Source organism: Ruditapes philippinarum, unplaced genomic scaffold, assembly GCF_026571515.1.
Source record: "Ruditapes philippinarum isolate M1 unplaced genomic scaffold, ASM2657151v2 ctg1561_1_1_1_1, whole genome shotgun sequence".
In the NCBI taxonomy this organism is placed as follows: Eukaryota; Metazoa; Mollusca; class Bivalvia; order Venerida; family Veneridae; genus Ruditapes; species Ruditapes philippinarum.
Genome location: NW_026859143.1, coordinates 55,651 through 77,106, shown reverse-complemented (window position 1 = coordinate 77,106; position 21,456 = coordinate 55,651). Strand labels below are relative to the sequence as shown.

Below are 21,456 nucleotides of genomic sequence, written 5' to 3'. Positions count from 1 at the left end.
TTATCATCAGCATTATTATTATATTATACCAGTGTCACTCTATCTGTGTACTCGTGTATGAAATTCCGTTAAAATATAAATTAAAATAACAAAAAAAACTGAGCTTCTGACAGTATTTTAAAGTCCATGGTAGATGTACAAATAAGAACGGGATTTTATATATTTTTTCCTCCAAATTGATATAAATGCTTCACATATTTTAATAGAAATAAAAGGTATCACTCGATCATTATGATCTGACCTTCTTGACTTCTATTGTCATGAAAATCATCTATGCACGGCATAGAGATCCAGTTTCTACTGGGATATACAACAAATTCCAAACTTTCTCCCAGGTTTATTAGTACTGTGTTCGATTTACTAGCGAACAATTTATTCAAAGCATTCACTGATAATTTATTTTATTATCTTTTTTTATTGATTCATAGAGAAATAATCATGCTTAGACAACCTAAAATGGTTTAGAAATTTGTCAGGGAGGCCTTACCACAAGTCATATAGGCGTTCACATAAAAAATGTTGTCTGTTGTTGTTGTTGTTTTACTTGACATTGTTAGAAAACGAGGTTGAATGTAAAGCAAGCCCTTGAATCCGTACAAAAGTCCATAAACTCAATGTAATATCTATCAGATTAACGGGACAGACAAATTATTTTCACACATTATGGATATTTTAGCAACTATATTTTTAATCAACCCCGTGGTCGTGCGATTTGTCGCTATGCTTAATTATTTATGTTTCATACATTATGTTACGTACATTGGCCGACAATTTCTTATTTTATAAAAAAGGCTAAATAAAAGGTAGACGATATTCATAAAAGATGTACGGTATTTGTACGATACATGAATTACGAGTAGTATGGACCAGTATGGACCGGTAATTCACGCATATATGGAACTACCGATTTCCCTCATTGATGCCTCAACAGGGGGCGGAGCGTTATCGATAATTGACAGGTTACGCGATAGCAGATAAAAATAGTACAGGTACCGTTTTAAAACGTTTAAAAACACATTTTTTGGACTAACTGCTTCCAAAATTAAATCACGAATGTGTTCAGAAAAGGTTGATAAATATACTAAGCAAAAAATCTCATTTTAGTATTTTCAGTGATAATTGACTCCGTTGTCACCTTAAACGCTTTTCACTTAAATAGAACTGAAAATAGCGCAAACATATGACTTGCAATGTATTTCTTGTATATTTCTTAACTATATTTTATTTATATTTCTGTTTTAAATGCTCATGTTTATCTATGTGAAAAATTAAAATTTTATGTTTTAGGCTTGTAAACCTCAGTGGAGTTCCTTTAACTAAAATACAACTCCCATTTTAAGGTGGTTTGTCTAAGCTATTAATTGTTAATTGAGTGGAAAGGTTGTACATGTAGTAGCCAGAAAACTGTATGATAATCTATATTATGGTTTGATTGTTTAACATTTTATTTTATTTGACTAAGCTTTTATTACTGCTAAAAACTCGTGTTCCATGTTGATGATTGGTTATATATGGACATTTATATATACATGTACAAAGGTTTTCTGAAGAAACTTTTAAAAGTGATTGTTTGTCATGAAACTTCATTGGTAATGTAGATCTATATAATTTTATTGGTATTTATTGTATTGTGTTCTGCTCTGTTACCAATAAAGGAACGTTTATTATGTTTATATTATCACAGGAACTTGATAATTAAATCAATAGATCACAAAATATACGAATATTTAAGGTATAGCCCTTATCTCCAAAAAAAATTTCAAGTTCCAGTGATAATATACATCCCTGCAGGATCCGTTTGAAAAATTAAATTAGGGTCCTCTGACCAACATTGCAATTTACACGATAACATTACTATTACGACACCAAATCGAAGATGGACCTCGGATCGAAAAACGAAGAATATTTTCATATAATTTCAAGGTAATGAAGTATATTTTTAGATAAAATTTACATAATTAATCATATTTAATCGTTGTTGACATTTTGGAAATAGAAAATTGTGATTATTGCCCTGTGGGTTTATAAAAATACCCTCTGTGTTTTTGCAATTGGTTTTCGCGACATATTAATTTTTTTTCTCGCGAAGTTGTCAATCCTTTTGTCCCCATCAGCAGGTAGTCATGTACAAAAGGTTTAGTTTAGTTTAGTTCACGGTTTTCTAATTAAGTAAATATTTGATGTCTCTGTTTTGAAATTCCACAGATGTATTGTTTTTCATTTTTTTAAACTTTCAACAAAGAATGAAATGGTGGTTTTCAAAAATTGAAGGTTTTCACTGGTCATTTTATTTCGTTTAAAAATGATATTGAGATTTAAAAATTAGTATGAAATTAGTTGCTACCTATGGGGCAGAAAGCTCATATGATATAATAATAGTAAGCATTACATTTTACATGTCTTTCTTGCACTTTGTAAATAAGTAAAAGTAGGTATTTTGTACCTTAAACAGAAATAAATAAATTTGTGGTGTTCAACCTATCATCATATGCTATGAAAATATATTTCCGAAAATATCCAAACTCCTAATAGTGATTTGCTTGGCTATGTTCTGTGACAGTGAAGCGAAGAAAAGGGGGACCACTGCGTCAGAGTTGGAAAATCCTGTCCATCATTTTTTATTTATCTTAAATCACAGTTGATGTTTTAAGATTATCATTAACAGGCTGGTGAAAATGCCCGATCGAGCTTATGACATAAAAATCATATTTCTAGAAAAATAAAGATATTTCTTCTAAACTTTGTTTGTTTATTGAGCATAATATATGACTTAAACAGAAAGAAAATATTTGGTTACTGTCACTGTTGTGAGATTTATTTCCCCTTTTTCATGTTTATATAACACATAATTTTTGAATACATTGGAATACATACATACCATGTTTCCAGCCACCCAGACAGGGGATTTGGCTTTAAAAGCACGGGACATTGGTGATTTGGCAATCTCGTTGATTAGACTCCTATGTATATTTCAGAAGTAAAACTTGTGTATAAAACTTTAAAGAAAATGGAATGAACCTTATATATATTCCTGGTTTAGACCACGGGGTCTTTTCCAGGATATAGCCGTTGATTCTTTCAGCATTATATGTTATTATACATCAGGAATTAAGTGATTTCTTCAATTATTTGATGTATAATTCAAATTCTTGATACAAAAAATGGTTTTATTTTACAGTGACAGTGAGGAAGATGTGAGGTCATCATCTAAAAATAGAAAAGATAAAAAGAAACACAAGAAACATAAGCATAAGCACAAGCATGATAAGACGTCAGACAAACACAGACATAAACACAAGAGGAGAAAAACAAGAGACAATAGATCAGATGAAGAGAACGAGTATATAAATGAATCAAAACGTCGCAAGATGGGGAATGAATCTGAACTTGGTAATGAGGCGGGTTTTGAAGAATCTGATTTAGAGAAATTGGAAGCTGCAAGGGCAGCTCTCAGGGCAGAGTTGAATGGTGTCTCCGATGATAGGTACGATGCTCTGTTAGAGGAGCAGTATAATGCTCTAAGTGCTCAATTAAAGGAGTATTCCGACCAGCAGGCTGACTCTGGTAATGAAAGACCTGAAAAATATGATGATCACATTGAATCTGCAGATTTCTTTCGACCAGAGTTACAACTTGCTATAACTATTAAAGGTGATTCCCGCGATGAAAGCCGGTCTGTTGCTGGAAGAGGAGCAAGTGGAAGCTCCAAACGAAATAGGAACTATAGAGAAGAAACAAGTAGATCTCAGGGTGACTTTGGTGATAGTAACGTAGATGTTGTAGGGATGAATAAATCCACATCAATCAATCTGATTGCAGATTATGGCTCCAATGAAAACAGTGATTCAGAAGAGGAAGGGGAAATAGGTCATGAAGAAGTTGGTAAAGATGACCTAGCTGATGAACTTTTAGAATATGCTATGAATGAAGATGAATATGCAAGAAAGTATAGACCTGAAAGTTCTGGCCATAGAAAAGAGGAAACATTTAAAAGCTTTGAAAGAGAATATGAAGAAATACGGAAAAGGAGAGAGAGAGAAAAAGAAAAGAAAAAAGAACGTGAAAGAAAGGAAAAGGAAAGAGCTGAAAGAAAAGAAAAAGAAAGAAGGAAAGAAAAAGAAAAGAAAGAGGCACGAAGAAAGGAGAAGGAAGATGCCAGAAGACAAAAAGAAAGCCAAAGAGCAGCAGAGAAAATAGCTGAAAGAGAAAAGGAAAGATCAAGGTAAGTGGTACTACAGTAATATGCTTTATTAGAACTTAATTATTTTTGAAAATCTGTTGATGGCATTGAATAAGGAAGGTAAGTAGAAATAATAATATCTGGTCATGAATATGTTTATAAAACACCATTAAGAATTCTGGTGTAACAAATTATGTGTACTTTATTTTGCAATTTAAAGTAACTTAGTTAGATATAGAATAAATTATTCTTGTCAAACATCGGGCTGAGTGTTTAATGTTTGTAACTTGAAATCACTGTTTGCCACACAAATCGGTTAGTTCAAATCTGGCTGGGAAATTTTAGTTCATTTATGTAATGAAACTTTACTGCTTGTTTACATGAATTTTGATGGACCTACTCAGGTGCCTGTTTAGTCCCTGAAATGTAACCCAGAGAGAGATACATAAGGTGTTCATCCACCTGCAAAACTGGACTTTCGTTATATGATTCTTTTACAGTGACAGTGTGACTAATACCTAATGAAAATATGTCTAGAAGTGCAAACTGTCTAAGTAAAGATAAATAAACTGTGCTTAAAGAGACTTATTTTAGTTTGACATTACTTTACGTGGCATAAAGAAGTTCAAATCAAATTAATCCAGCAGTTTATTACTGTCTAAGATATACCTGAAGTAAAAATGATGTAGCTTTCATGTTCGATATTCATTCTGATTCAAGTATATTATGATATAGAATTATATTCTATATACTGTAAACATTTACGACAGAGAATATTAATGACATTTTAGAGAATGTAAACTTTACAAGTTTTCAATTTGCAGATCGAAGTCAAGAAATGTTGATTCCCGTCAGGAATTTCACGAGGAAAGGAGGAGAGAGTCTCGTCTTGAAGATCATCGTAGAACTGAGAGTTATCAACGTTTGGAGGATCGCCACAGAATGGAGGATCTACGAAGACAAGAGGATAGGGAGAGTAGGATGAGAGATAGGGAGAGAGATATAAACAGGGGTCGTGACCTGCCAAGAGACCCTAGAAGGTTTGGTTTTATTTTGCTTTTTGTTTAACTTTTTTCTTAGATGTAAGATGTTTTTAGCGACTTTTTAAAGATTTAAGTATTTTTACTTATTTTTTCTTTCAATGTTTTAAGATTAGTTGATGATTGATAATCTTTTAATTTAATTCCCATGTATAATCAATTTTTCCATGACAGTTATTATAAATTATATAAATTTTCAGAGACAGAAGTTCTTCCCGTGGATGGCGAAGGTCAAGAGATCGACAGATCAGTCCACAAAGGCGCGGTCAAGGTCGACGGTCAAGGTCACGAGATAGAAGAAGTAGGTCACGGGATCGTAAGAAACAAGAAGATCAAGATAAGTTTAAAGGCAGTTTGTCAGAGGGTTTGTTTGTACAGAAGGAGCAGTCTTCTGATGAGGAAGTGTAAGAAATTTATTTAATTCAAAAACGCAAAAAAAAAGAAACAGCTGGGCTCACTCTGCTATTTGCTATATTAATCATTTGATAAAATTCTATGAGTTTTGTTACAGAATTTTATGCCAATATTACACTATTATGTTTTAATTTTGTATGAAACTGGAAAATCTCTCAGATTTGAAGTAGTCTAACAGAAATGTTCCACAAGATATGTTTGTTCATGATAGATATGCTCTTACATTTGGCATTAAACTAAATGTAATGTTTTTGGATTTGACATTGACTTAAATGTTATGTTTTCAGATTTGACATTGACCTAAATGGTATGTTTTCAGATTTAACATTGACCTAAACATTATGTTTTCAGATTAGGCAGTGACCTAAATGTTATGTTTTCTGATTTGACATTGACCTAACTGTTATGATTTCTGTTTTGACTTTGATGTAAATGTTTTAGTGAAAATGTCAAATGATTTAAGTTTTAACATTGACGTAAATGTTTTAAGTGTTGACGTTGATCCAGATGAAGAAGAAGATGAAGAGACGTTAATTGAAAGGCGAAGAAAAGAAAGAGAAGCGCTTTTACAGGTATTTGATTATCAAATTATTGAATGATTTTTTCTTGTAAAGATTTTGACAATAGTTATAGTGCTTTGTTGTTATGTTTTATGCTTAACATTGAAAATATTAGTTTAACCACTGAGATTTTAGCAATAAAAATAAGACATTGTAAAGATGTTAAAGGTATAAATATAGATGGGGAGGAATATAAAATTACACAATTTGCTGATGATACTTCACTTTTGCTAGATGGATCAGAAAATTCCCTTAATACTGTTTTAAAGTTATTAAATACGTTTTCAGAAATTTCAGGATTGAAAGTAAATTTTGATAAAACTAAAGTTATTTGGATAGGCTCCCTTAAATACAGTACAAGATCTATTAAGACAAAATGGAAACTGACGTGGGGTGATACACAGTTTAAATTGTTAGGTTTGATATTTGATGTTGATTTAGAAAAAATGATAGTTAAATTTTAATGAAAAACTTCAGAAAGTTAAAAAAAGTATTGGATACTGGAAAAAAAGAATGTTAACATCAATAGGAAAAATTACTGTTGTTAAGTCATTACTCCTTCCTTTATTCACTCATTGCTTTACAAGTTTACCAACACCTAATTCAGCATTTTTGAAAACACTTAATGACTTATTTTATAAATTTATATGGGAAGGTAAAGCGAAGATAAAGCAATCAGTAGTTATTAAAAAATATCAGGAAGGTGGTCTTAATATGATTGATATTGATAGTTATATACATTCTGTAAAGATAAAATGGTTTAAAAGATATGTTAGTAATAGTAACAGTAAATGTTATAAGCTAGTGATGGCTTTATTCAATATTGATAAAGTGTTCAGCACAGGTAAATTGTTTTGTAAATTGACAATTGATAAAATTAAAAATGCTTTTTGGATAGATGTTTTAAAAGCTTATATGATTTTTAGCTCGACTATTCGATAAGAATAAGTAGAGCTATTGCAGTCGCCCGAGCGTCGGCGTCCGCGTCGGCGTCGGCGTAACCACTTATGTTAAAGTTTTTGTAATAGTTCAAAGTCCATAGACATATGGCTTTGAAACTTTGCACACTTGTTCACCATCATGACCCTAACCTGTAGACAGGAGGAGGTAACTCTATCAAGCATTTTGACAGAATTATGCCCCTTTTTCGACTTAGAATTTACGTTAAAGTTTTTGTAACAGTTCAAATATTTTCAAAGTCCATTATCATGTGACATTGAAACTTTGCACATTTTTTTTACCATCATGACCCTAACCTGTAGACAGGAGGAGGTAACTTTCAAGGATTTTGACAGAAATATGTGTCCCTTTATTTAGAATTTACGTTTAGGTTTTTGTAACACCTCAAATATTTACAAAGTCCATTGACAATTATAGCTTTGAAACTTTACACACTTGTTCACCATCATGACCCCAAATACCTGGAAACAGGAGGAAGGTAACTCTATCAAGCATTTTGACAGAATTATGCCCCTTTTTCGACTTAAAATTTACGTTAAAGTTTTTGTAATAGTTCAAATATTTTCAAAGTCCATTGACATATGGCTTTGAAACTTTGCACACTTGTTCACCATCATGACCTCAACCTGTAAACAGGAGGAGGTAACTCTATCAAGCATTTTGACAGAATTATGCCCCTTTTTCGACTTAGAATTTACGTTAAAGTTTTTGTAATAGTTCAAATATTTTCAAAGTCCATTGACATATGGCTTTGAAACTTTGCACACTTGTTCACCATCATGACCCCAACCTGTAAACAGGAGGAGGTAACTCTATCAAGCATTTTTTTTACTATCAAGCACTAAGAATAGTCGAGCGTTGCTGTCCTACCGACAGCTCTTGTTACAGATAAACTTTGTATAGACAGTTTAGAACAAGTGTTACAAATGCCATTGTTTTACAATCATAACTTGTTAGTAGGAAATAGATACTTTTATATTAAATTTTTTTATGAAAATGGAATCAGATTTGTTAATGATATTATTAATCCCCAAGGCGATTTTGTAGATTTAACTTACTTAGAGCAGGTGACACAAAAACAAGTAAATTTTTTTACAATATCATAGTTTGAAAAAAGCAATATTTTTATATACGCAAAAGCTTAACATTTCTATTTGTAAAGATTTTATTAATGTTCAATACCCTATTATGAGTTATTATATTAAACCTATTTTAATTACACAAAATAACAAAAAGTATGTTTATGAAATTCTAGTTAAAAATCAAGATGTACCAACATGTCAAGAAAAATGGAAGTCATTTTTGACAAATTTTGATATAAATTGGAATTTAATATATAGTTATGTATTTAAATGTACCAAAGATTCCTATATTCAGTGGTTTCAGACAAGAATAATTCATAGAACTTTAGCAACAAACTCTCTTTTATTCAAAATGAAAATTGTTAATAGTAAAATGTGTACTTTTTGCAATTGCCAAGAGGAAACTCTGTTGCATTTATTTTGGGAATGTCCAAAAATTCAATCGTTATTTCAATATCTGAAAGACAAGATAGATAATTTTAATGATAATTTTAATTGTAAATCATTTATTTTAGGTTCTGAAGTAAATGATTTTAAATATGATATTTTGTTTTTAGAATTGAAAAGATATATTTATTTGTCAAAGAGAAAAAAACATATTACCTACAATACCTGGTTAACCAGGTTTTCCGAAGGAAAAAACTGGTTATTAGATTGAGGTATGTCGGCGGGCGGGCGGGCGGGCGTAAACAATTTCTTCTGTGCGCAACTCCTCCTACATTTCTCAACGGATTTTGACCAAACTTTCACAGAAGCTTTGTCATCAAGTGCCCTGGCGCATATTGTCGGGGTTTTGCGATTAGATAATATTTGACCTAAATTATGGCCCTTTGTTTTTTTTCCTTATATAAAATATATAGTGAACAATTTCTTTTGTGCGCAACTCCTCCTACATTTCTCAACAGATTTTGACCAAACTTTCACAGAAGCTTTGTCATCAAGTGCCCTGACACATATTGCCAGGGTTTTGCAATTGGTATATATTTGACCTAATTATGGCCCTTTGTTTTTTTTTCCTTATACAGAATATATAGTGAACAATTTCTTCTGTGCGCAACTCCTACATTTCTCAACAGATTTTGACCAAACTTTCTCAGAAGCTTTGTCATCAAGTGCCCTGACACATGTTGCCAGGGTTTTGCAATTGGTATATATTTGACTTAATTATGGCCCTTTGTTTTTTTTCCTTATACAGAATATATAGTGAACAATTTCTTCTGTGCGCAACTCCTACATTTCTCAACGGATTTTGACCAAACTTTCACAGAAGCTTTGTCATCAAGTGCCCTGACACATATTGCCAGGGTTTTGCAATTGGTATATATTTGACCTAATTATGGCCCTTTGTTTTTTTTTCCTTATACAGAATATATAGTGAACAATTTCTTCTGTGCGCAACTCCTACATTTCTCAACGGATTTTGACCAAACTTTCACAGAAGCTTTGTCATCAAGTGCCCTGACACATGTTGCCAGGGTTTTGCAATTGGTATATATTTGACCTAATTATGGCCCTTTGTTTTTTTTCCTTATATAGAATATATAGTGAACAATTTCTTCTGTGCGCAACTCCTCCTACATTTCTCAACGGATTTTGACCAAACTTTTACAGAAGCTTTGTCATCAAGTGCCCTGGCGCATATTGTCGGGGTTTTGCGATTAGATAATATTTGACCTAATTATGGCCCTTTGTTTTTTTTCCTTATATAAAATATATAGTGAACAATTTCTTTTGTGCGCAACTCCTCCTACATTTCTCAACAGATTTTGACCAAACTTTCACAGAAGCTTTGTCATCAAGTGCCCTGACACATATTGCCAGGGTTTTGCAATTGGTATATATTTGACCTAATAATGGCCCTTTGTTTTTTTTCCTTATACAGAATATATAGTGAACAATTTCTTCTGTGCGCAACTCCTCCTACATTTCTCAACGGATTTTGACCAAACTTTCTCAGAAGCTTTGTCATCAAGTGCCCTGACACATATTGCCAGGGTTTTGCAATTGGTATATATTTGACCTAATTATGGCCCTTTGTTTTTTTTCCTTATATAGAATATATAGTGAACAATTTCTTCTGTGCGCAACTCCTCCTACATTTCTCAACGGATTTTGACCAAACTTTCTTAGAAGCTTTGTTATCAAGTGCCTGGCACTTATTGTCGGGGTTTTGTGATTGGATAATATTTGACCGAATTATGGCCCTTTGTATATTTTTTCCTTATACAGAATATATAGTGAACAATTTCTTCTGTGCGCAACTCCTCCTACATTTCTCAACGGATTTTGACCAAACTTTCTTAGAAGCTTTGTTATCAAGTGCCTGGCACATATTGTCGGGGTTTTGTGGTTGGATAATATTTGACCGAATTATGGCCCTTTGTATATTTTTTCCTTATACAGAATATATAGTGAACAATTTCTACAGTGCGCAACTTCAAAAATTAAGCAAAAATAAAGTACTGTTTACCTTTCTAAAACATTTGGGGAAAAAAGGCTAATAGACAAAATAAAATTTCTCAATCATTTTTGTTTGAGGAATATTAAAAAAGCCATAATTCCTCCTAAAAATTCAATTAAAAACAAATACCCCTTCATGACAAAGCTTCTGTGAAATATTTTGCTGAAAACCTGGTTGCATCGCATTGCGATGTTCCTTGTTTTAGAAATAGTCTTAAATTGGCGTGGAATATTTACAAAAATACAAATTTGACCAAACATGTAAATGAAGGATGGCAAATTGTAAGAACTTTAATTAACTAATGGGCTACACTAAATTAATTTACCCCAAATCAATATTCTTTGTTTGTTTAAATCTTTTGCATAATACATTATCATACATAATTGTTATACTTATTATATGAAAATTGATTGAATGTTTGAATATAATGTATTATATTGTAATTATATTATTATAGATGATGATTTAAATATTATGTAGATATCATGTAAGGTATCAGAGGGATGACCCCGACCCTCTCATACCTATTACAGGGTTAATAGACGGGGTTACCCAGTAGGGACTCAAAAAAAAAAAAAAAAAAAAAAGAAGTTTAACCACTGAGATAAAGTCAGTATTGATCAAAGGCCTTGACAAATCCACTTGCCCACTCGCATTTGCGAGTAAAAGTTCAGGTCAAGCGAGAAAAAAATTGATCAAACTCGACCCAATAGGGCGAGTAAGATACTCCCGATCCAATTGACGTTTCCCTAGAAGCTTTAATATAAATGAAGTTATTCGATAAAAAAGTCAAACAGCAGATGCCATTTCAATTGTAATACTGTCAACCGGAAACTGACCTTATGACTAAGTATAAAACTTTAGAATGTGTATGATGAATCCATTCCGTAACGACAACAGCATTCTACAATGCTTTATCAAACTTATTTGGTAATTTTTTATACTTAGCCAACTGGTTGATATTTTAGCAGAATGTGTTTAAATTTGAAAGGAATAAGAATTCAGGATATGTTGAAGATATTATAATATTAGATAAACATAATTGATTATTTTTGCTCTCAGTAGTATACTGTACATAGAGCCAGTTTGGCCAGGCTTTTTGGTTCAGTTCAGTTCAGTTTTTTAGCAATTTGGCAAAATATCATGCCTTTGACCAATTTACCAATTACATAGTGAAGAATATGGTCAATACAACATGAACATATAGACAGTACAAACTACAGAGCTTGCAAAATATACATATAACATACATAAATTGTCACAAACATACAGTAAAATGTATTGATATAATGCAAATTAAGAAAGAGCTTCTACATTGACTAATCCTTTTCTTATTTGAAATGCTTCATACAAATATTTGGCAGTTTTACATAAGTTATTTTTACTCTTACATGACAGAATGTTTGAAAATCTTTGCATACTAGGTCATGAACAATTACCTAAATAAATTTAGTGTTGGGAGCTCAAGTTTTCGTTTTGTTAATTGAAATCCCATAATTTTTTTTTAAGGACCAATCAAAATTCAAAGAAAGACAATGATCATTATACAAGTTAAGAAGGTCAAGGGTTTGATTTTTGTGCTCACACTGTTACAAGCAGGGATTGTTACTTGAATTTTATTAAGTTTGATTAGGGTGCTGCCAAAATTTTACAGGAAATATGATTTCATTTACAGAAACTAAAGCAAAGTGAAGATCCAGAGATTAAGCCACAGTCAAATTTAGTGAACCAGTCTGTAGAAGAGACTGAAGAAACGCAAAACCAGTCCACAGGTATTATCATAGACATGGGACCAGTCCAGCCCACACAGCAGCAACAACAACAACAAGGTACCTTTTTAACAAGTCTTTTAATGCATTGATTGTAAAGGATATATCATTATATGTTTGTAAAAGTTCAGAATAATTCTTTATATTCCATCAAGTGAAAATTAAGCATATTTCAGGTTTACAATCATGAAAGTTTGGCATATTTCTTAACATTACATGTCTGATAATGATAGAAAGGCTGTACTATTCAGACTCTATACTTTTAGTTGCTCAATTATTAAAATCCATAAACTTAATACAAATAGTTCCAAAGTGAAAGCAGGACACATCCATTATACAAATTCAGCATGTTACGGGCTCGATCATTTTTTTTTTCTTTGAGTTTCAGATATACCATTTGAAGGTCCACAAAGTCCAGATGCCCCCGCTAGTCCCCAGATATCGACCAGTGACAGTTCAAGCAGCTCATCATCATCTTCATCATCATCGTCATCATCATCTGATCATAGTGATACTGAAAAAATGGATAGACAAAAACTTGATAATAAGAAGAAAAATGAAAGAAAAATGAAAATTCCAGATGAAGATGTAGATAAGAAACCTTTGGATAGAGATTCGAGTTATAGAACTAAAGTGTCAAGTGAGAGTGAAGATCTTTATAGGGAAGGTAGCAAAGAGAAATATATAAGTGGAAGAAAAGAAAGGAAAGATGAAGAAAGTGATAAAAGTAAAAAGAATGTTAAAGACAATAGGAAACTGGAGAAGAAAAATAATGACAGTGAAGAAGAGTTAAGACAAAGGATTATGAATAGAATGAAAAATGGGAGTAAGGAGACTAGCAGAAATGATGAAAGTGATGATGAAAGGAAAGATAGAAAGAAGGACAAAAAAGGTGATGATAAGAGTGAAAGAAGAAGGAAGAGAGATAGTAGTGAAGAGCTTGAGAAAAGTTATAAAAAGATTGAAAAGAAGAAAGAGAAGAGAAGAGAGGGTTCACGGCATGAGAGAAGTGATGGGCGAGATGATTCAAGGAGGAAGAAGTATGATGATGATTATTCATCAGATAGCAGTGATAAAAGAAAACAAGAAAGATATAGACGAGGGGAGCGTACGAAATCAAGAAGAGATGGTGATGAAGATCGGTATGATAGCAAAAGAAGAAGCAGGAGATACGATGATGATGATTATTATAAAAAAGACAGTCGAAATAGGGACAGAAAAAGAACTTCTAAACGTTACAGTAGTTCTAGTGAAGATGAAGATAGGTCAAATGATAGGACTAATAGAGGGAAATCAGGTTCTAGAAAAGATAAAGAAAGGTCCGAGCGAAGTAGTGAACGCAGTGATAAAAATAAAACAAAGGAGAAATCTGATAAGGAGGTTGAAGAGAAAAGTGAAGCTGTGGAAAGTGGTAAAGATCTGAAGATATATGATAATCTAGAAGATGAAAATACAACTGATTTTGAAGAGACTGTAAAACAGAAACGATTGTCCCTAGAAGGATTTGATGAAGGTATGTCATATTTTTTATAGGGAATGGGACTGCTGTTGGGAAGTGTACAGTGGAATTTTTGAAGTCAAGAAGGATTTTGATGACAGTGTGTTATTTTTTCTTGTTGTGAAAGTTAGTGGGGGGAATAATTTCTGTTAAATCTTATAGTCCTAGTTAAGACACAGTTCAGTGTGTGTCTGTGGACAAGTGGTACTTCAAACCACTTGCCTCTCACTGTTGTGGGTTTGAATCCCATCAGGGACTTTGAATTTTTTTAATGTGAGTAAGCAAGCTATCTATATTTTGAGTAGGAAGCTATCCAGCTAACTTACAGAACATCTGCGGTCTACTGAAGGGCACATTTATGAGTGAAATTACTCTAGAAACCAAACCATAATAGAGTCAAATTAAAAAAAAAATTGTCTTAATTCTGTTACACTAAATAATTTTTATTTCAGAAGAGAGTAAGGATGGTGAAGGAAAAGAAAAGTCGTCTAAATGTGTGGACATGTTCTCAGAAGATGCAGATATGTTCTCTGAGAACTACAATGTAAGTTTATATATGTATTCTTTATTTGTTTTATTAATTGTTGTTAATTGTTTGTTAAGGTTAATTGCCTTACAGTATGTAAACAAAATCTCTTTACCCTGTTTTGCAAGCCTATACAGTTCAATGTGATAACAAGCATTTGTAACATCCAATCACTGAACCCTTCTTGGGAGCCTATATATTTTAACTTGAACCTTTCTTGAGATAACAGAAAGTAGACTTGTTTATAAATATACTGTGGACTACTGTGAACTAGTAGTCCAAAATCATAACCCTTCAGTCAACATTCTTAGACTTTCTAAAGAACTTGTGTATTTTTTGTACAGCCGATATTCCTATCTAAAGGTTAATTAGAAATTGTTAGAATTTATTTCAGAAGAGTTGTATACATAAGACTGGCTCACTTTTATTTACCATGTTGTTTTACTTGCAGTCCCCAAACTTGTCAGCTTACAAGACAGGGAAGAATGAGAACCCAACATTGATGGACAACTGGGATGATGCTGAAGGCTATTATAGTAAGTACTGGAACCATTCTATGTTACCAGCTTGGTCATTGGTCAATTTTGATACCAGTCCTGTGTTACCAGCTTTGTCATTGGTCAATTTTGACATCTGTGTTACCAACTTTGTCCTTTGTGACTTCTCACATTTGTGTTAATAGCTTTGTCATTGATTAATTTTGACATCTGTGTAACCAGCTTTGTCATTGGTGAATTTTGACTTGTATGCAACCAGCTTTGTCATTGGTCAATTTTGACTTGCATGTTACCAGCTTTGTCATTGGTCAATTTTAACATCTGTGTTAATCGCTTTGTCTCATTAGTTAATTTTGTAAAATTGTATGATGTCATGAAGGTCTTAAGAAATTTTAGTTCTATTTTGCTACCATTCAAAGTATAAAATTGGAACCAGAATTCTATATTTCATTAAGTTTTAAACTGTGATATATGACTTTTATGTCATTTATTTGATATAGTATCCCACGACATACGATCAGCCTCACATTTTTACTGGATACTTCAAACATGAATAATTGCATGAGTAAACAATATTAAACATTTAAAAGAAACAAAAGAAAAAGAACCTGTCAACTACTGTTTGTATTTTTGATTAACAGGGGTTCGTATTGGTGAGATATTAGATAAACGATACACTGTGTATGGATATACCGGACAAGGAGTGTTCAGTAATGTTGTAAGGGCAAGAGACCAGGCTCGTGGGAATCAAGAAACTGCGATCAAGATTATTAGGAACAATGAAATGATGTGAGTTGAAATACTTCCGTAATTTATTAGTATTTTGCAAGTAAAACTGAGTTTTAAGGAACAGTGAAAAATAGTCATTCATGACAAGTTTCTTTGTCTAAATTGAATTAACAGTTAAAATGCTTGTAGTTTTTTTGAACACTAAATCTTAGTTTAAGTCAAGTTAGAAAATTAGTTTGAAGTGTAGATAAAGTTTAGTTTAAAATCCAAAGGTTTATCAAGTTTAGTTTAAAACCCAATTATAAAAAGAAAAGAGTTGAGTTTATTTTTTGCTATTTGAATTTGATAAACATTTGTAGATTATCATTGTAGGCATAAAACTGGTTTAAAAGAGTTGGAGTTTTTGCGTAAGTTGAACGATGCTGACCCAGATGACAAATTCCATTGTCTGCGACTGTACAGACATTTCTTCCATAAAAACCACCTGTGTCTAGTGTTTGAGTCTTTAAGGTAAGTACTAGTTTAATCATATTTTATTGCTAATATATACATGTTAATATACACAGAAACAACAGGTTTTCAAAATAATAAGTAGCACAAGGGTTGTGCCTAAGTTGTAACAGCATCAGCCATAAGGTAAATTCTCTCCATGGATATCTGAACAGTTTGATAATGATTAATACAGGAATGTATACAATGTATTTGAATATAATAAACAAAACTGAAAATACTTCAATATCAAACTTGCAGGAAATGTATATGTATACCAGTTCTGTACTGAAAATGTGCAATTTAGGGCTTTATCATTTCTTTAATTGAATTTTAATTGAATTGTTAAGCATAATGAAACATACAGACCAATTATATTGAAGTTTATAATTAAAGTTAATTTCATGAGGTACATTAACTTTAAGTTGAAGAAGTTATGAAATCGTCTTCATGTATAAAACCAATTGGATCAGGCAGAATAAATTTAAATACGAATTATCTACAACATCATGTGGCTTTAATGGCTGAATGTTGAAGTTTGTTAACTTTCTATCATTTGCATTTAGCAACTACTTTTGAATACAGTATTAGATTCATGTAATCAATTACACATTTTCTGATTAATGTATCTACTGACATTTGTTACAGTATGAATCTACGTGAGGTGATGAAGAAATATGGGAAGAATATTGGTCTTCACATCAAAGCTGTGAGAAGTTATTCACAACAGTTACTGATGGCACTCAAACTTCTGAAGAAAGCCAGCCTGCTACATGCTGACATTAAACCTGATAATATTCTGGTATATCTTTTAATATGCATTTAATAACCATGTTCATTTCATTTATTTTATAAGATGCATTTTATTACTATGATTTATAAAAACAAACAAAGCATTCAAATATGCGTCATACCCATTATTATTGCACCTTAAAAATGTTTAATATTCATTGAAAAAAAGACCGTATAATCATTATCAAGGTGTTAAATGTCCATGATCAAAGCAGTTCATGACCAGAATTAAAAGTCTGTAGGCCCCATTCAATATTTCAGGTTATGCCTGAAATAATGCACTGAAAAACTCACCTGATTTCATCTTCTACTAGTAAAGATGGAAAGTTACATTATGACTGTCCTGATATTGATAAGACTTAAACCCAAAGAAATAAAAAAAAAGATTTTGAAACTCAAAATATTGAACATAGATAGAGTGAAATTCAATATATTAGTGTATGCAAGCAGTTAGATAAGGGGTCAATTATTGTCAATTTGTCAGATCTTTAGAATTGTTTGATTACAGGTAAATGATTCGAAGTTACTGTTGAAACTTTGTGACTTTGGTTCAGCATCGCATGTGTCCGAGAATGATATAACACCGTACCTGGTCAGTCGATTCTACCGAGCACCGGAAATTAGTAAGTAAACCTTGGATGTAGAAGTAAAATATAATGATTCTTTGATATGTATTAAGAATTTTTCCCCAATTTTAATAGTAACTTGGGAAAAAAAGTGATCCCTCGGAAGCAAAATTACATGAAAATTGCAGACTTGATTTGATTAAGTCTGTACATGAGTGATAATGAAAAATGCAACATCTCTCAATTTGTCTTGATTTAGAAATTGTACATTGGTTGATTGGTTTGCTTATTCTGTATATCTTATTTGAAATGGAAGTTATATTTACTGTTTGTATTTTAGCTAGACTGTACTCGGTATATGAAAGGCTGCTGTGTTTAAAGTCAGCATCCGGATTTGGTTTTGGACGTTTTTGTTCTGCAAGAGTTTGAGTTGGACCTTTTTCTTGTCAAATAAAAAATGATCAACCGTGAATAGTGATTGACTCTCTGCAAATAGTCTTAAACTATTTATTCAAGAAAGAAGTTTTTAAAGTTAGATCTAAACCATAATTTCTATGTGAGGTAATATTTGTTTGCAAATGCATTTGAAGTGTCATACATATGTGTTGTTTATTTCAATATTTCAGTCATGGGAAATGGTTACGACCATGCCATTGATATGTTTTCTGTTGGCTGCACAATCTATGAACTTTATACGGGGAAGATTTTGTTCCCAGGGACGTCAAACAACGAGATGTTGAAGTTTATGATGGACGTGAAAGGGAAGATACCAAATAAAGTAATACGTAAGAGTATGTTTAGGGATCAACATTTTGATACAAATTTCAATTTCCTATATCATGAAGTGGATAAAGTTACACACAGGGTATGTATCTTTCTAATCTTACAACTATGGGTTAACTGTATGCTTTTACAAAGCCGCTCTTAAAAATGACTATTTGTTTGCAATATTTTCCCGCTAGGCTTAAGATTTGGAGATTAAAAATTTTCCTGAAAGATACGTCTACATATCTACATGTGCATGATCGAATTTATATTATTACTGTTGTTGAGATAAAATTCTGCAAATTCATTCTGCATTTCAGTATTTTAAGTATGATGGAACTATGTTGTTGTTATTTTCATTGTAATTAATGTAAATTGTTTCATCAAATAAAAATATTATGTATAAGTCAAGATAAAAACTTTGATTATCAACATTTTATTAATGCTTTACAGTATGACAAGAGTAAATTAATTTCCAGTAGAAATTTATTTGCTTGACTGTTTCAGAGAAAAAGTTGAGCTATTACGATCGATGTTGTCGTCATTATCTTTATGCATAAACTTTTATGTAGCCTAATATTCAAATATTTTAAAAGTAATCAACATGAAACTTGAAAAATTCTTGCTTATCTTGATGAGATTCAGTTGTTAAACAAGGGGCATATTTCTGAAAAAAGCTATATTTTTGGACTTCAACAGCTGTTAACATGGCAAGTGATGCTCTTGTTTTTGAAATGAAAATTACAAACTAATTTTTTTTTCACAGGATAAAATTACTGTATTAAGTACGATATCTCCATCCCGAGATTTGTTGGCGGAACTTGTTGGGTACCAGCGATTGCCGGAGGACCAAATGCGCAAAGTTAAACAACTGAAAGACTTGTTAGAAGGAATTTTAATGCTCGATCCAGGCAAGAGGATTTCAATCAATGCAGCCCTCGCTCATCCCTTTATACAGGAAAAGATATAAAGGGAGACAATTCTGATTGACTACAGACTGAGTTAGAGAACTTGGTAGGAATTATATATATTTATGTACATATGAAATATATATAATATACTTACATTGTGATTTTGCAAATTGTTTAAAAAACATAAAGGAACATATTTTGGTCTTCTAATTGTTTAAGGTGACAGTTTGTCAACTTTCTTTTCTTTTTTTTTTTCGTTAAGGTATTGATTTTTTTTTAAATTGGAAAAGTGTGATTCAAATATTCATGGATATACTGTAGGTAATGTATGTTTTTGTTTGTTTATGTTTTATCAAGTAGAAAAATAAAGAGGATTTTATTATGATTCATAATATTTGTAACTTCAGATGATAAATTATGTGTACAAATTTACATTTTGATGCTCATTGATTTATATATTAAGGTATTTTAATTTTGAAGTTAGCATTAAGCATATTGTTTTCAAGTACTTATTATATTCCAATGTATTTTTGTTCTGTTTTTGATGAATTATGTTTTGATTTGGGTACAAGTTTTCACCTTGAATTTGCGCACAAATTGTAAATGGTTAATTTACTATGTTTACAGATTTATTCTCAGAATTACCATGACGACCTGTTCTTCAAAAACTTGTATTCCTGATAATGTGAGAAAAGATAAGTGCAAAACGAAAACCATTTAAAACACACAAACAAATATGAATGAATTAAAAAACATTTTTACAGATATTGGTTTTTATGTTTGCATATAGAAATATTTTTAATGATCTTTCAGTGAAGGTGAAAAAAATAATTATAGAAATAAAAAATTTAAAATCTTAACGATAAAGTAAAAGAAAATTTTTTTATATTAATTTGTTAGTGTTTAAAGTATTTATTGTATAAACATATACAGAATGAGATTTTATAATCGCAGTTTAGAAACCATAATTACATGTGAATATATAAATAAAATGTTAGGCTTGAAAATATTTCACAAATATTCACGGCTCTCTGTTAGATTTTTTCTTTGTGTTATTTTGTTAAACACTACATAGGAGAAACATGTATAATTCTAATTTCTGATGCTATTTTTGCATACTACTGAAGATTGTAAGAAAGAAATCACTCAAAGATATATGTTTGTATAATATGTTGATATTTTATGCAGGTACATTTGAAGATGGGGGATATTTTGAAATCCTTGGTACAGAAACAGTTTTACTTTGTCTTGGTAATCTATTTTTCTATTGTGAGTGAATATTTTTGTGGTGCCGATATTTTGTAAATCAGTGTTTTAATTATATACAGTTTATGAAAATAACTCCATATGGACAGTTTAAATGAAGAATTATGACATTTTAATAGAATGATTGATGTATGAATGAAATTTTTTAGAAAACTTGAATTTTTTCTGTATTTCTTTTCTCTCTTTTGGAAAATAAAGTACTGTATAAATTTTACTTTCTTTTGCATCCCCTGGCAACCATCTTGAGTATGTACAGATGCTGCAGACATCAGCTAGAAAAGAGCAAATAGATCAATACACAGACCGGAGGTCTTATAATTACGGGTCCATGCACGGATTTAGCGGGAACAATCTCACGTAAAAATTTGAATACCGAATGTACTGTGAACTATGTAGACAATACAAAGTGGTGAAACGAAACAATGCATTAGTACTCATGTACATGTACACATATAACTTTCACTTCAAAACGTTTGCTTATTTCATTCACCACTTTTGTATTCATAAAAATTAGTTTTCTTAACATATGTGTATGTATATAAATCCAGAACTATGAAAATGGTTATAAGATTTTCATATTAAGCAAAGAATTAGTATTTCAAGTATTTTATAGTGGAAAAGATTAATTTAATGTTCCAAAGTATGAGATTTGGAAAAGCATGGTCCCTATTAAGAAAACAAACAGTCCACTTTATTGGCTACTCTGGATCATAGAAAGCTTGGTCAATCTTTATAGGTACTACTAGTCATAGAAAATGCTTATATTAGATACTTACATGTTTTTTAAGACATATAATAGCGTATTTTATCTATAAAGGTTCTCTTGGTCACAGAAAAGCTAATTTGATCTTTACAAATGCTATAGGTCATACAAAAACCTTATTTGACTTTACAAACGCTCTAGGTCATAGAAAAGCCTATTTTGATGGGTACGTTAAGATACCGAAATCA

General features: G+C 31.5%; 1 protein-coding gene across 3 annotated transcripts; it reads left to right on the top strand.

Moving 5' to 3' along the window:
- The first annotated feature begins 1,865 nt into the window (after positions 1-1,865).
- Positions 1,866-20,719, top strand: LOC132755400 (serine/threonine-protein kinase PRP4 homolog). Of its 3 annotated transcripts, XM_060746267.1 has the most exons (16): positions 1,866-1,923; positions 3,179-4,222; positions 5,005-5,220; positions 5,421-5,624; positions 6,125-6,206; positions 12,373-12,526; positions 12,849-13,979; positions 14,417-14,508; positions 14,942-15,026; positions 15,629-15,776; positions 16,089-16,226; positions 16,854-17,007; positions 17,506-17,620; positions 18,190-18,428; positions 19,095-19,342; positions 19,867-20,719. In XM_060746267.1, exons 1-15 carry the CDS (start codon positions 1,877-1,879, stop codon positions 19,296-19,298), a joined length of 4,053 nt encoding a protein of 1,350 aa, XP_060602250.1. In that variant the 5' UTR covers positions 1,866-1,876; the 3' UTR covers positions 19,299-19,342; positions 19,867-20,719. The 3 variants fall into 3 exon arrangements, with proteins under 3 accessions (XP_060602250.1, XP_060602252.1, XP_060602249.1); XM_060746269.1 differs by having other exon boundaries at positions 12,855-13,979; positions 19,095-20,719; XM_060746266.1 differs by having other exon boundaries at positions 19,095-20,719.
- Positions 20,720-21,456: the final 737 nt, after the last annotated feature.